Consider the following 15,235-nt stretch of genomic DNA (forward strand, 5'->3'; position numbering starts at 1 on the left):
ATGCCCACCACCCGCTTTGGGGATCTCCACATCCTTGTCTGCGTGGTTCACTATTGCTAGACGTCTTCCACCAAGCGGATCTTGTTTGCCTCAACACTGGGGACCCTACATTTTTGTCTGCCTCCACGACAAATTTCTCTCATTTGGACCTTTCGGTCGGTACTGTTTCGCTAGCTCGGCGCTTCGAATGGTTCGCCCTTGATGATACACAATCGAGTGACCACTTTCCATGTGTCCTTAGACTGCAGCCTCAACTGCCATATATGCGCCCGCGACGCTGGAAGTTTGCCCAAGCCGATTGGACACTTTTTTTGTCTCTAACGATGAGGTCACACATATTACAGACTTTATTCTTACAGCTGCGAAACATTCAATACCACGCACCTCCGAATTGCCCCGGCGCCCCCCAGTTCCTTGGTGGAACGAGGCATGCCGTGACGCAATACGTGAGCGGCGACGTGCTCTTCGCGTTTTCCGACACCATCCTACTTTGCCCAACTGTATCCGCTATAAGCAGTTCCGTGCGCGATGCCGTCGCGTCATCCGCGATAGCAAGAAGGCAAGCTGGGACTTCTTTACTAGTTCATTTAACACCTTCACTCCCTCCTCGGAAGTTTGGAGTCGGATTCGACGGTTATCTGGCGCGCCTAGTTTCTCCCCGGTCTCTGGGCTCACTGTCGCGCATGATACGTTAGTGGACCCCGTCGCAATTTCTAACTCATTGGGTCAACACTATGCTGAGATTTCGAGCTCTTCAAATTACCCGCCAGCGTTTCTCCCGAAGAAACCGAAGACGACTATCCGCCTTCCCCACAACTGCCATTACATGCTTGTCCCACTTCATATCGCTCAGCAATGTTACGCCCAAATATTTAATCGACGTGACTGTGTTTAGCGCTACACTACTAATGGAGTATTCAAACATTAGCTTGCAAAAGAAATACAAATTTTTAAACTATCTCACGACATCAACATTGAACGTGTTTATTGCACACTATATACTAGAATTTGCTGTCGCATATAGAGGAGAGAGTGATACTAGAGATTACGTGAAAACAGACAAACATAAGAGTGCTATTACTGCTGCTGGTTCACCAATCGTAAGAATTTTTTTAAGGCCCAAGGTGAGAACAAGAGTTATCTGGAGAGTGTTGCTAAAGAGGCTACATCCTCATCCCACACTCCTACACGTGAACACAATTTCTAATAGGAAGTCATACCTAGCGAAAAATACGACTTAACAAATAAGATTTAATAGTCAGTATACTATTAAGGCCTTTAAGCAATTTCAAAAATATGTCCTGTGTTGGTCCTAAAAAGATATGTTTCCTGAGCTGGGCCGAAAAAATATAATAAGCCTTGTCGCAATGTATGTCTGCCTCGAACATTGTAGTTTGAGGTTGACGACCGCATCTCTTTCTGTAAGTTAAAAAAAGGAAAAAAAATACTTTTGTTTGCATTCCACGTTTTACTGTAGGTCATCGTGTAACTGGATACATCACTTTATAGGCAATCATGCAGCGTATAAGGTAGTAAAGGACTGGAGTTTCAATCCAACTGATGACAGCTTTTGCTTACACGTGGTACAACTACCAGAAAATGTCACCTGAGATACCGAAAGCAATGAAAATCTATTGGATGAAATGTGGAAAACGAGGTTTCTATTTAACTACCGTAGTTAGCTAACAATTGTCAAAGGAGTGTTGGTGCTAATTCGAAGTGACGTTCTCTGAAGAGTAGAACTCGCTCGGAGCAGAACGAGGGGGTACCAGATTATTGGTTAGATTAAAAAAAATAAATGAGAAATGTATAGTGAACTAGATTGTTCGAGTAGAATATTCAACTGATACTTCTGAAAATTTTGCTTCATTGACGACCCCCTTATAATACGTTTGTAATAAAATTGTGCTTAAGGTATTTTTAACGATAACAGTCGATTACAAGGATTAAAATTGTTGCTTTACTTTTCTTAAGGGGCTCCGGAACGCCCTATACTTGCAATGTTAAAATAACGCTTATAAATTACATCTTTCCTCACAAAGTATTTGAGGTAGGAAGCTGAACTTTTTACAGATTATTTATTGGAATATGGGCTACAACTTAATACAGGGATTTTACAAAATTTTAGTTCAGTTATTAAAGATGATTTTTTTCAATTGTAATGAAAATTCACAACATTTTTCTGCAATTTTTTATTTATATATTCAAAAATATACATTTTTTTTAAAAAAAAGGCTGTGTTAAATTATGCAGAAGGTACTGTGTAACATTTACTGAAAGTTTGAAACAAATATGTTTGGAAGATCCTTAGAAAACATGTAATTAGTATGAGAAAATAAAAGTTTTGGGAATCGAGCGACAAAGATTGGATTAACTTTTTAGTGCATTCCAGGTCCATAGGATGGATTATCTTCATCCTCTGCAAACTCCTCCTCCAGCTTCCTCTTGTTCCTCCTCCTGTTTACTCTTGCTTGTATTTCTAGACTCTTTACAGCCCTGTCTGCAGCCCGAAGGCGTTCCTTGTCTAAACCAAGCATCGCTCGTACCATGTTAGAACCTATCTTCATTCCCATATTTCTAAATACCTTGCACCTTACAATGTTGCCATCATTGAAAGTCGCAACACCATCATACACACCAAAGTGAAGTGTTTCTATTCCAACAAATACAGTCTTGGGGATTCTCGACCATATAACACTATTTACACTTTCATTTGGGTTTTGAGTTTTTCCGTGAATACACTTTTTCAACAGTTCAGGTGCTGCTAAGTCTCTGAAAATAGGTTAGCCACAACACTAAAATGTACCTGATGAACACAGACGTTAATAATAACACCATTTGACAGCAGTTTAACAGCGCCACAGTGGGTCACGCCCATGTAGAACACATTTCAAAAAAAATTTAAAAATAGTTGTAGTCTTCGGAATTGAATAAATTATATATCTATTAAAAGGTAATAGTCTGCAGATTCAGAAAACGCAAAAAAGTAAAAATTGAACTTTTCATGATTTTGAGCCTTTCCGGAGCCCCTTAAGACGCTAATTTCAGTAAGAGAATCAGTGCGATATTCGCGTGGGCCAATTGCGTGTCTCAAGGTACTGACGACAGTGGAACGATAACGACGAGCAGTTCGCAGGACGCCTGTTCGCGGTATCCAGTAGTTCCGACTGCGCGGGAAACCGCTTGATAATTTGCCCCATCGGTCTTCCGGCGCCGATAGCGCACGCGCAGCCGCGCCTCCAGTGTCGGCCGCGGAGGAGCGCTAAGCGGCATAAAACATTGGGGGCGGCTCTCCGGTACTACAGTACACCGAACGATCGGACAAGACGGCTCAGCTCGGCATCGACAGTGTGTTTCTTACGTAAAGCACGGGTTACTGTTGTGTTAGCGGTATTACGCCACCTCTCGCCGCCGTCCAAGCGTTCCGCGGACTGACCACCCGATGTGCCCGGACAGGTAGCATGAAACTTAGCACCTGCGCGCCTTCATTCGCGCCCGACGACAGTACCTAAGGCCGCAGATCCTCAATAACCATTCGTCGTGTGTATTACCTGGAAAATTACCACGAGTGGACCTTTTACGTGTTCATAAAACTGCCAGAACTGAATCAAATTGAAAGTTTATTATATCATTTGGAATGTGTGTATATATTCCTGCTTGTACTTTGAACCAATATTAACTGATGGAGTCTAGGCCACATACATTAAAGGTACCGTAACAGTTAAACTAAATCACAATTTTGTGACTGATCGTTCACAAGTTGCGACTAGTATTAATCTTCTATTAATTCATCTTCTTCTTCTCCCCTTCCAGTTCATCTCCTCCTCCCCCGTTTTCTGTCCGCCTCCATTCCCCCCCCCCCTCTCTGTCTATCTCCTCCTCCCCTTCTCTGTCCATTTCCACCTCGCCCTATCTTTGTCCATCTCATAGTCTCCTCTATCTCTGTCTATCTACTCCTGCCCCTAACTGTGCCCATCTCCTCCTACCACACCCTTCTCTGCCAATAACCCCCACCCCAACAGGAAGTTGGCGGTTCTTATCCCACAGTATTTCCTTCCAGATAGTAAGAAACATACGAACAAAGTTCGGTTGAAATCTATTCAGGTGTTTAGGAGGAGCATTTTACCCACAGTTTCACGCTTGTACGCACCTGTCACGTATATTTAACATATTCCATATTTGTACACATATTTGACCTGTATTTCTAGCGAATGTCCCCCTACAGTTTTGTTTTCACTTAGCTCAATTTTTATGATATCTTATCTCGTGAAGTACGAGTCGTATAATGATAACAATTTGCAGTTACATCCAGCAGCATATGTCAATATTGTCTGCATCATGTATTGGGAATAGAGTTAGTAGTAAAGTAGTCATAAATTAAAACGACACGCATGATGCGGCAGTTTCTCACGCGCATGATATCATTTTGCAGCTACATTCAATGGTAAATATAAATACTGTCTGCAAAATGTGTGGCGAAAAGAATTAGTAGCAAAGAACAAATAAGTTAAAACGTCATGCCTGATGCGGGAATTTTTACTGCATGAACAGTACCGATAAACATTTTTCCCTTCGTCATTTTGTAGGAGGTGTCAGCGAGTAAAAGTTTCGTACAGGTTTGAAATTATGTGTGAAGTTTGTTCCAAGGACTAAGTTCTCTCATTCTCAAATACAGGATGAACAAACTCTGGGTATGTGCGCGTCATGGACTACTCCTCTTTCACACCCAACCCCCACCCCTTTGATAAGTAGATGGTTCTTAAGACCACAGCCGCTTCTTTCCAGACAGTAAGTGATATGTGTACTAAGTTTGGTTCGAGTTGATCCCGTAGGTTAGGAGGAAATGTGGAACTGCTAACATTTTTACAATATGTATCGATTGAGTGAAAACGGTCTTAAAACCCATGCATTTACTTGTTGATTCTTCAGTTCAGGAGAATAGCTACTGATATAATTTATTGCTGATAGCGAGTGCTGACTTATTTCATGTGTGAATGAGCATTCTTCCCCGTTGCTGCCGAACGGCACTATCAGTTCTGGGAACATCTAAATTTCTTGACCTTCAGCCCTGCGTTAATAAAGTTCCATTCTGTGAAGAAAACTGCCAGCTTTATCTTGCGCTGTCAAAACATTCACCACATTTCCGTGCAAGCCAAGGTTAATCGTTTTCCACCGCTGAAAATCCCAGACGTCATTACAGATGCTCTGAAGCTGTTTTTTAATCACCTTTACGTTTTCTGGTTTAGTTTGTTTCCTCTAGGTCGGTGGTTCCCATAGATTCTACAAAGAAATCCGCAAGATATGTCACTGCGGAAATAAATATTTTATGTGTTATTTTCACATGTAAGTGTTTCTCGTTCTTCGTCCTCGCCGTTTCCAGAGACAAAGCAGTTTCTTGTCGAAGCTGGAGCAATCTACGTCACTGCTTGCCGTGTTGTAGCTATACTAGCTCTGTGTGGAACAAGGGCACACCGAATATGGCTGCCAGTCTCTATTCAAAACTCTGTGAGAACTCTTCTGTTTGTTGCAGTCCCTCGTATGTGGCTTACGATCTTCACTTCTTGAGTGAGTAAATTCAACAAATAAACTGGATGTGTTTTCACTACCAAAGCTTAGCGATGTACAATGCAGTTGCTGCATAACGTTGTATAACGCAATGGCTAAACGCTGCATTCGGAGCAACATCTTTCACCAGTGTGTGGAGTCCAGAACGATCGCCCAACATGGAATGTGCTAGTCTGTGCATACACCTACCAGCTTCAACTAATGCATCTCATTTTCCTCAACAAAATTCTTCAGCGATTGGAAAACACATTCGCAGCGTGAAGTAGTATTCAATGATTCCGAGAACAAGTACACTATGTGATCAAAAGTATCCGGACACCCCCAAAAACGTATTTTCTTCATATTAGGTGCATTGTGCTGCCACCTACTGCCAGGTACTCCATATCAGCGACCTCAGTAATCATTAGACATCGTGAGAGAGCAGAATGGGGCCCTCCGCGGAACTCACGGACTTCGAGCGTGGTCAGGTGATTGTGTGCCACTTCTTTCACATGTCTCTATGCGAGATTTCCACACTCCTAAACATCCCTAGCTCCACTGTTTCCGATTTGGTAGTGAAGTGGAAACGTGAAGGGACACGTACAGCACGAAAGGGTACAGGTCGACCTCGTCTGTTGACTGACAGAGACCGCCGACAGTTGAAGAGGGTCGTAATGTGTAATAGGCAGACATCTATCCAGACCATCACACAGGAATTCCAAACTGCATCAGGATCCACTGCAAGTATTATGACAGTTAGACGGGAGGTGAGGAAACTTGGATTTCATGGCCGAACGCCTGCTCATAAGCCACACACACGCCGGTAAATGCCAAACGACGCCTCGCTTGGTGTAAACCGTAAACCGTGGAAAAACGTTGTGTGGAGCGACGAATCACGGTACACAATGTGGCGATCCTATGGCAGGGTGTCGGCACGGCGATTGCCCAGTGAACGTCATCTGCCAGCATGTAGTTCCAACAGTAAAATTCAGAGGCGATGGTGTTATGGTGTGGTCGTGTTTTTCATGGAGGGGCACTATCACAGCACAGGCCTACATTGATTTTTTAAGCACCTTCTTGCTTCCCACTGTTGAAGAGCAATTCAGGAATGGCGATTGCATCTTTCAACACGATCGAGCACCTGTTCGTAAAGCACGCCCTATGGCGGAGTGATTACACTACAATAACATCCCTGTAATAGACTGGCTTGCACAGAGTGCTGACCAGAATCCTATAGAACACCTTTGGGATGTTTTGGAACGCCGACTTCGTGCCAGGCCTCACCGACCGACATCGATACCTCTCGTCAGTGCAGCACTCCGTGAAGAATGGGCTGCTATTCCCCAAGAAACCTTCCAGCACCTGATTGAACGTATGCCTGCGAGAGTGGAAACTGTCGTCAAGGCTAATGGTGGGCCAACACCATACTGAATTCCAGCATTACCGACGGAGGGCGCCACGAACTCGTAAGTCATTTTCAGCCCGGTGTCGGATACTTTTGATCACATAGTGTATTTTTCCTTCACGCCGTTGTCTTTTACGTATCTGACAAAGACAAGCAACATCCGTCGATCCATCTAAGGCCTGAATTACGCTGTAAAAGTTCTTTGACACATCTCTTAGAAAAGTCAGTACCACACGTGAGAAAAGTACCCCAGCACCCTGGCAAAGATTCTGTAAAACGTCTTTCATTAAAAGATGTTTGACAAAGATCTTTTACAATGTGATGTGGGCCTAACTGCAGTGCAGAGAATGATTTGATCCTATTTCACTCAGTACCATATCCAAAGTGTTCAAACGCATGCCCTCGATACGACTTATGATTGTATTATAAGAAATGGATCTCTTGTTTTTCTTTTCCACATTTTGCTCTGTTAGAAGCAGCATCGCCGCATCTATTGAGGAAGGCTTGATGGGATCCTTTCCTATCGTGTGAGATTTCTTGGTTTCAGCAATTCGGTATGAAGCCTCAAAATCAGCTTCAGTTGGCAGGAAAAAGGAGCCTGACGAATCCATGCGTGAACTGTTCAATGCAGATTCTTTGAGTTTGAAGAACTCCATGTCTTTTCCAGCGAATCCTGCATGACTTCCTTCAAAGGGGTCTTTTTCATTTGCTTCGGTTCATACCCTCTGCTGTTAGCACTTTACTGCACAGAACACACCGGGGCTTTCCATTAGCATTATCAAGTCTCGTAGTAGAACACCTTGCAGAAAATCTTCTTTGTATTATCTTTTTTCAGAGTACGAGAACTTAAGAGCAATAAACACATCCTAATGCGTTTCTAAAAAAAGGATGTCGCGAAAATGTAACATTATTAGTCCAGAATATAATTAAACTGATTTAGTATATTGATGAGTTTGGGGTTGCGTCCATTTGCAACTGATTTAACGCAATTTATGTTTTGCCATATACGTTTTGCCTCAGTTTATTGTGAAGCGCCTTCAGTAGTCTACCAGTATGTATAAATTTATGTGCTGATCACGTCATTTATTTATGCGTAAACGGACGTATTCTCGAAACCGTCAATATGGTATTGCTACTTTTTTTCATCTTAAGGTTGAGACGGATTTCAACTTTGTGTTTTGTATTACCTGGCAAAGAAAAACCTGGCCAGCATAGCACAACCATGTTTACAACGGAGGGAGCGAGAGACAGAGATAACAAAAGCGTACGCTCCAGCATCCTTAAGCCTAGTACGCAGTGGGACACAATGCTGCCACTCGTCGCAAAGCTGTGTCTAGGCTGCAATCTAAATGACTCCGCGATATTCTCTTGGGCCGTGGCTTTGCATACTTAATCTGGTGCTTGCAGGACAGTATTTAGCCAGCATTTTGAATCCTGACCTAAATGGGATTCTCAGGCTCAACATTGCGGAAGATTGCCATTGTGCACGTGCGTCAGCGACAAACAACAAGTGAATATCGCAGGCGTCGCCATACAGACTACAGCGTAACAAGTCACAACATCCCACATATTTCACTAACAGCTTTCTGTTCACAGGAATGTTGAACCAATGACTGCCTGCATTCGCGTTATGGCAGTGTGTTCTCATGAGCCCTCGCAATACCGAGGTGCAGAGGTTTTGAGGGAGGGGAGAAGGGGGGGTGCTTTATGCCCACCTTTTGGAACTATTGTTAGTTAATCATCTTCATTACATTCTGAAATTCTGAAAAATATGTTCATCGTTCTTAATGATTTCTTACACCAGATTTCGTAATTGTTTTAAAATTTATCGGTAAAACTTAACGCAAAAATTTAAATTTTAGCAGTGAAAGTGATTTTTTGCAACAAATATTATATTCATATTGAAGTGTTGGCAGAAGAGCTAACACTGTGTTGCTAGAGGAGGCCGAAATGCACGCGTTTAATTACACGCTGACTGGCGTGAGGTCTGGAACAGTTAAGGGAATTAACAGTAGCAAATAAAGTACGTAGTTGAAGTAATACTTAACTTTATTCCATAATTGGCGTACATCGGTCAGATGGTTCATGCTTCATCAGATACATAGCAAAGGATAAATGGCGCCTTGCTAGGTCGTAGCAAATGACGTAGCTGAAGGCTATGCTAACTATCGTCTCGGCAAATGAGAGCGTATTTGTCAGTGTAGCTTCGCTAGCAAGTCGGCTGTACAACTGGGGCGAGTGCTAGGACGTGTCTCTAGACCTGCCGTGTGGCGGCGCTCGGTCTGCAATCACTGACAGTGGCGACACGCTGGTCCGTCGTATACTAGCGGACCGCGGCCGATTTAAAAGCTATCACCTAGCAAGTGTGGTGTCTGGCGGTGACACCACACATATTTTCAGGTTCAGAATGCTTCTTACACATCTATATATATATTTAAAAAAACATGTTGTGAATGGAAATGAAGGACAATTAGCGAAAACTGTAGTTTTAAAAAATTCGTCTTGCTGTGAATTTGAAACCGTCCGCTCGAACGTGGAAAGTGCGGTCACTTAGGTAGGATTTGAGGAGGCAGACATGTGACACCCGTACCCCCAGTGCAAGAAGCTTGTACAGGAGGCCGTTGTGCCACAAGCTGTCGAATGCCTTGGACACCTCGAGGAGTTCTGCCCCAAGGTACTCTCTACAGTACAGTGTTCCCATTGCCTGCTCAACCAACCTAAGGAGCTGTTTTTGGGTTGGTGGTGATGATCGTTCGGGGCGATCATCTACCGGCATTACACTAGAAAATGTCAGTTCTATTCGGAATGCGACTGTGAAAGATCGTAGGATACAAACCACTACATCCGTAATATCGCGGGATTACCATACGGCACATGTCAGCGGATTTTGTCAAAAAACTTGAATATGAGATGGATTGGTGCAAAGTTCATGCCACGACGATGAGGAACAGTATCACATGAATGTCTGCAGGAAATAGAAAGAACTGCTTAACTCAGATTTTCTTTCTAAGTCAATGATAAAATGTGCTTCAATTTCTAAAAAGGAAGGCGCTGCCCAGTTTCAGGACATTTCTCCAGTCTTCAGATGTATATTAAAATGTGAGTCCACAAAGGATGCATAACTAAGGTTGGTACAACCAAAACCTTAGTTATGAATCGTTTGTGGACTCACATTTTAATATGCACTTGAAGATGGGACATATGTTCAAAAGTGGGTAGTAATTCCCTTTTTACAAATAAATAATTTTTACAGTTGTAGCGGATTTTATCGCTGACAATGAATAACAGTTGTGGATGTCCCGTAAAGATATATCTTTCTAAGTTCGTTGCAGGTGACGAAAACTGAGTTTTTGGGTAGACCTGAAACTAAAAGCAGTCGTCCTTGTGCAAGAGCCCAGATATCTTTTGATCAGTTTCTTCGATACCGACAGGATTATCCTAGAGGAATTTGAGAATCGTGGTCAGACGATTAATGTAGAATTCTATCGCGATGTTCTAAGGCGGCACCACAAGAATGAGAGGCCACATACAGCCTTCATCGTGGAGCAGTTTTTTTGCAAAAAACAACACGGCGGTTCTTCCTCATCCACTTTCTTCACCCGACTTCGCTACATGCGTTTTTTTTTTCTCTTTACCAAGATGAAAATTAAGGGGGCGACGATTTAACAAGATAGGTCAGATTCAAACGGAGTCGCAAGTGGCGCTGAACACAATGACTAAAAACGACTTTCAGGATGCATTCCGTTCGTGAGTGAAGCGCTAGGATCGGTGTCTTAGATCCCAAGGGGCTAGTTTGAAGGTGTGCTGCAGGGGTCCGTTCTCGGTCCCTTGTTGTACACATCTGACATACCGAAAACTCCCAGAGTCGAGCGTGTGCTTTACGCAGATGACACAGCGCTCTTTGCTGCGCAGCCTCAGCGGGCACGTAATGAGGCGTCATTTGCTAGAAACATGCGACAATCTTGGATCTTGGAAGACCAAACGGCAACTTAAGATGAATGCCAAGCCCTGGTCATCACCAGGAAAAAGCTTCCTGCAGATTTAGTACCGTTTCATATCATGGGAGGCCCCATCCTATGGTCACGAACAGGGAAATACCTCGGCGTGACCCTAGATCGGCACATGACCTGAAGATCTCACGTCCGCGAAGTATGAGGAGAAGCGTTGGGTCGCCTACGCACGCTTTACCCAGTCTTAAACCCAACAAGGACGCTATCCACCCAGTGCATAAACACTGTATCTGGCACTTATTAGGCCCGTTATAGAGTACACTTCTATGGTATGGGGCAATGCTGCCAACATCCACATTGAAAAACTACATAAAGTGCAGAACATAGCTGTACGCCTTTCCCACTAGGGAGCTTCACGAGCAGGCTGGCGTTCCAATGTTAAAGTACCGCATCAAACAGACCGCCCGCCAGTTCTATGAAGAGGCGCAGCGGTCTGAAAACCAATTTATAGCCAATCTGGGCATCCAGACACATTGGCGCCCGACCACAAAGCGGCCGGAACTATTGCGTGAATAAAGCGCACAAGAAGAGAACTAGGTTAATAAAACAAGTATGACACATTGAGCAGACATACCAAAAAGAGAAGAATTAAAAATACAAACGAATAGAGGAGTTAAGTAGGTAAGGCACTAAAGTCAAGTGAGTGAACCGTCAAAAGATATCCGGCCATTTTTAAAACGTTTAAACCATGCGGACGTTTGTGTCTGGCCCAAGGCGTCACTACCAAATATTTGCACTAACATTTTGTGCGTTTCTGCGGCTGTTTTACCAAGTCTAAGACAGAACTTGATACAGTAACGCAGTTCTCTCGGGTCGGTCATTGCGAAACTGCAAACAAAAGCAAAGGTCACGGTAAAAATTTTCCCGCTAACAGTCAACACGTCCGCTTGCATTGACCAGTCAGAACATTATGACCACCTAGTTCAGGGGCGGGCAGGAATCCTGCACGTGTGCGGTGCACTTGCACGCGTGCAGTTAACAGGTGTTCTGCGTGCACACAGGGGCAAGCTGGTCACCCGCTTATCTCCCCTCCCCACCATACCTTCTGTCCGCTCCTTCCTCTGCAATGCGTTTTGTTTCCTAGCTTGCTTTATTGAATGTAGGAATAAGATTAGTAGTAGTAGTGCTTGAAAGACATAGTGGTTTGAAAGAGTACCTATTACCTACGATACGTTTTATTTAATTATCACAGGTGGAGTGGAACAAAATTTCTACATACAGACAAACGCAAGCAGTTACTTAAATTTTCATCACTGATATTTGCTCTTAACCGACACTTACTGTGGTGTCACCGCCAGACACCACAATTGCTAGGTGGTAGCCTTTAAATCGGCCGCGGTCCGTTAGTATGCGTCGGACACGCGTGTCGCCACTATCAGTGATTACAGACCGAGCGCCGCCACACGGCAGGTCTAGAGAGACGTCCTAGCACTCGCCCCAGTTGTACAGCCGACTTTGCTAGTGATGGTTCACTGACAAATTACGCTCTCATTTGCCGAGACGATAGTTAGCATAGCCTTCAGCTACGTCATTTGCTACGACCTAGCAAGGCGCCATTATCATTTGCTATTTATCTTGCGATGCATGTACCGTCAGACCGATGTTCACCAATGACGAATTAAATTTAAGTATTCCAGTAGTTACTTACGTTCTTTGCTTCTATAAATTCCCTTAACTGTTCCAGACCTCACGCCAGCCTGCGTGAGCTTAAACGCGTGCCTTTCGGCTTCCTCTCATAGTGACTTGGCTGTCTTGTCAAGTCACAACACTTACTAATTCAGCAAATGGTTTTCCAGCTCTCGCTATATTAAGCTCGTACCGCTGGGCTATTATTGTTGTCGTCCTGAAAAATTGAAAACGGTGCACAAAGAAAAAATGTTTCTCCCATTACTTTTTAAAAGATGGGAAATCTCCACTTGAAGACTTGTTTCACTGTGCATTTTCCGGTTCTTGAAATACAACGTTGACTACGTAGTGGTCGCTACGCATCAACGTCCGCAGCTTAGCCTGATACTACACTGCAGCAACCTGCCGGCTGTCGCCACTGCCCCAGTCGACGATTGCACGCGAGCAGCACACGTGCAGCGCTGTGCGCTCATGAGCCGCGTGCAACGTTTGCCCGCCCCTGACCTAGTTGATAGCCGGTATGTCCACCTTTCGCACGGATAAGACCGGCGACACTTCGTGGCATGGAAGAAGTGAGACCTTGGTAGGTCACTGGAGGGAGTTAGCGCCACATCTGCACACAGAAGTCGTAAATTCCGGGGAGCTCTGGCGCCATGTTGAATCACAACCCAAATGTGTTCGATCGCGTCCAGATCTGGCGACCTGGGGGACCACCACATCAATTGGAACTCGCCACTGTGTTCCTCGAACCACTCCACCACACTCCTGGCCTTGTGACATGGCGCATTATGTTGCTAAAAATGCTACTGCCATCGGGAAAAGTGACCGCGGTGAAGGGGTGTACATAGTCTGCTACCAGTATACGATACTTCTTGGTCGTCACGGTGCCTCGCACGAGCTCCACTGGAACCACGGATCCCCACCTGAACGTACCCAGTGCATAATGGAGCCGCCGCCAGCTTGTCTCTGTCCCGCAACACAGGTGTCAAGGAGTTGTTCCCCTGGAAGACCAAGTATTCGTGCTCTCCCATTGGCTTGATAGAGAAGGTACTGGTATTCACCAAACCATGCAACGCTCTGCTACTGTGCCAACCTCCAGTGCCGGTGGTCAAGTCCCATTTCAGTCATAGTTGTCGATGTCACGGACTTAGCACTGGCACGTGCACACGTCGTCGGCTGTGGAGGAATGTTCAGCGCACTGTATGTTCCCCACACTTGTTCCCTGCCCAGCATTAAAAAAAGAAATGTGTGTGAAATCTTATGGGACTTAACTGCTAAGGTCATCAGTCTCGAAGCTTCCACACTACTTAACCTAAATTATCCTAAGGACAAACACACACACCCATGCCCGAGGGAGGACTCGAACCTCCGCCGAGACCAGCCGCACAGTGTGCCACTGTTCGCTGCCTGTCTTGTTTTACTGGTCTGCCCAGCCTGTGATTTCAGACACCTGTAATGAGGGGTGGTCGCCTAACTCCACTACGCTGAATGTGGTTTCACCACATGCTGAAGATACTCACCACAGCACTCCTCACACACCTGACAAGTCATGCAGTTTCCGAAATGCTCGTGCCGAGCCTCCAGGCCGTCGCAATCAGCTAGATTGCTTGCGATCCCCATTCTACACATGGACAGCACGCTCACTGATACTACATGTACCGTGCGTGTGTATGACTAGCAGTTATTCCTTGCCAGGCGACGCTGTTATCGCCTGGACAGGTTTATACCGTTAGTAGGTCGGTGGTCATAATGATCTGGCTGATTGGTTTAGATCGAAGCCGCTAGGCATAATGATGTATTACACAGCTCCAAAAGGCCTTTGCTTGTACTACCGTTGGTCAGTACGGGTCACACAAGCTTCGGGAACCTTTGGCTAGCACCTCCTATACTACTAGCCATTAAAATACCACGAAGATGACGTGCTACAGACGCGAAACTTAACCGACAGGAAGAAGATGCTGTGATATGCAAAGCTTTTCAGGGCATTCACACAAGGTTGGCGCCGGTGGCGACACCTACAATGTGCTGACATGAGGAAAGTTTCCAACCGATTTCCCATACACTAGCAGCAGTTGACTGGCGTTGCCTGGTGAAACGGTGTTGTGATGCCTCGTGTAAGGAGGAGAAATGCGTACCATCAAGTTTCCGACTTTGATAAAGGTCGGATTGTAGCCTATCGCGATTGCGGTTTATCTTATCGCGACATTGCTGCTCGCGTTGGTGGGTGCATGAGGGTAATACTGAACGCCGTGCTGGATACCAATGGCCTCGTATCACTAGCAGTCGAGATGACAGGCGTCTTATCCCAATGGCTGTAACGGACCGTGCAGCCACGTATCGATCCCTGAATCAACAGATGGGGACGTTTGAAAGACAACAACCATCTGCACGAACAATTCGTCGACATTTGCAGCAGCATGGACTATCAGCTCGGAGACCATGGCTTCGGTTACCCTTGATGCTGTCACAGACAGGAGCGCCTGCGATGGTGTACTCAACGACGAACCTGGGTGCACGAATGGCAAAACGTCATTTTTTCGGATGAATCCAGGTTGTGTTTACAGCATCATGACGGTCGCATCCGCGTTTGGCGACATCGCAGTGAACGCACATTGGAAGCGTGTATTCGTCATCGCCATACTGGCGTATC

At 44.9% G+C, this 15,235-nt stretch overlaps 1 protein-coding gene across 5 annotated transcripts in view; it reads left to right on the forward strand.

Moving 5' to 3' along the window:
• The window catches only part of LOC126190922 (venom dipeptidyl peptidase 4-like), a 605,109-nt gene that overhangs the window by 513,486 nt on the left and 76,388 nt on the right, over positions 1–15,235 (forward strand). The window contains exon 1 of one of the 5 annotated variants that reach the window (XM_049931560.1): positions 3,668–3,709. The exons of the other annotated variants lie outside the window; for them this stretch is intronic. Within the exon in view, the coding sequence (XP_049787517.1) occupies positions 3,683–3,709 (27 nt within the window). The 5' untranslated portion in view covers positions 3,668–3,682. Of the gene's footprint in view, positions 1–3,667; positions 3,710–15,235 lie in introns of those variants that run through there. 5 annotated transcript variants of the gene reach the window in all.

The sequence above is a fragment of the Schistocerca cancellata genome, chromosome 6, assembly GCF_023864275.1.
Source record: "Schistocerca cancellata isolate TAMUIC-IGC-003103 chromosome 6, iqSchCanc2.1, whole genome shotgun sequence".
NCBI classification, from domain to species: Eukaryota; Metazoa; Arthropoda; class Insecta; order Orthoptera; family Acrididae; genus Schistocerca; species Schistocerca cancellata.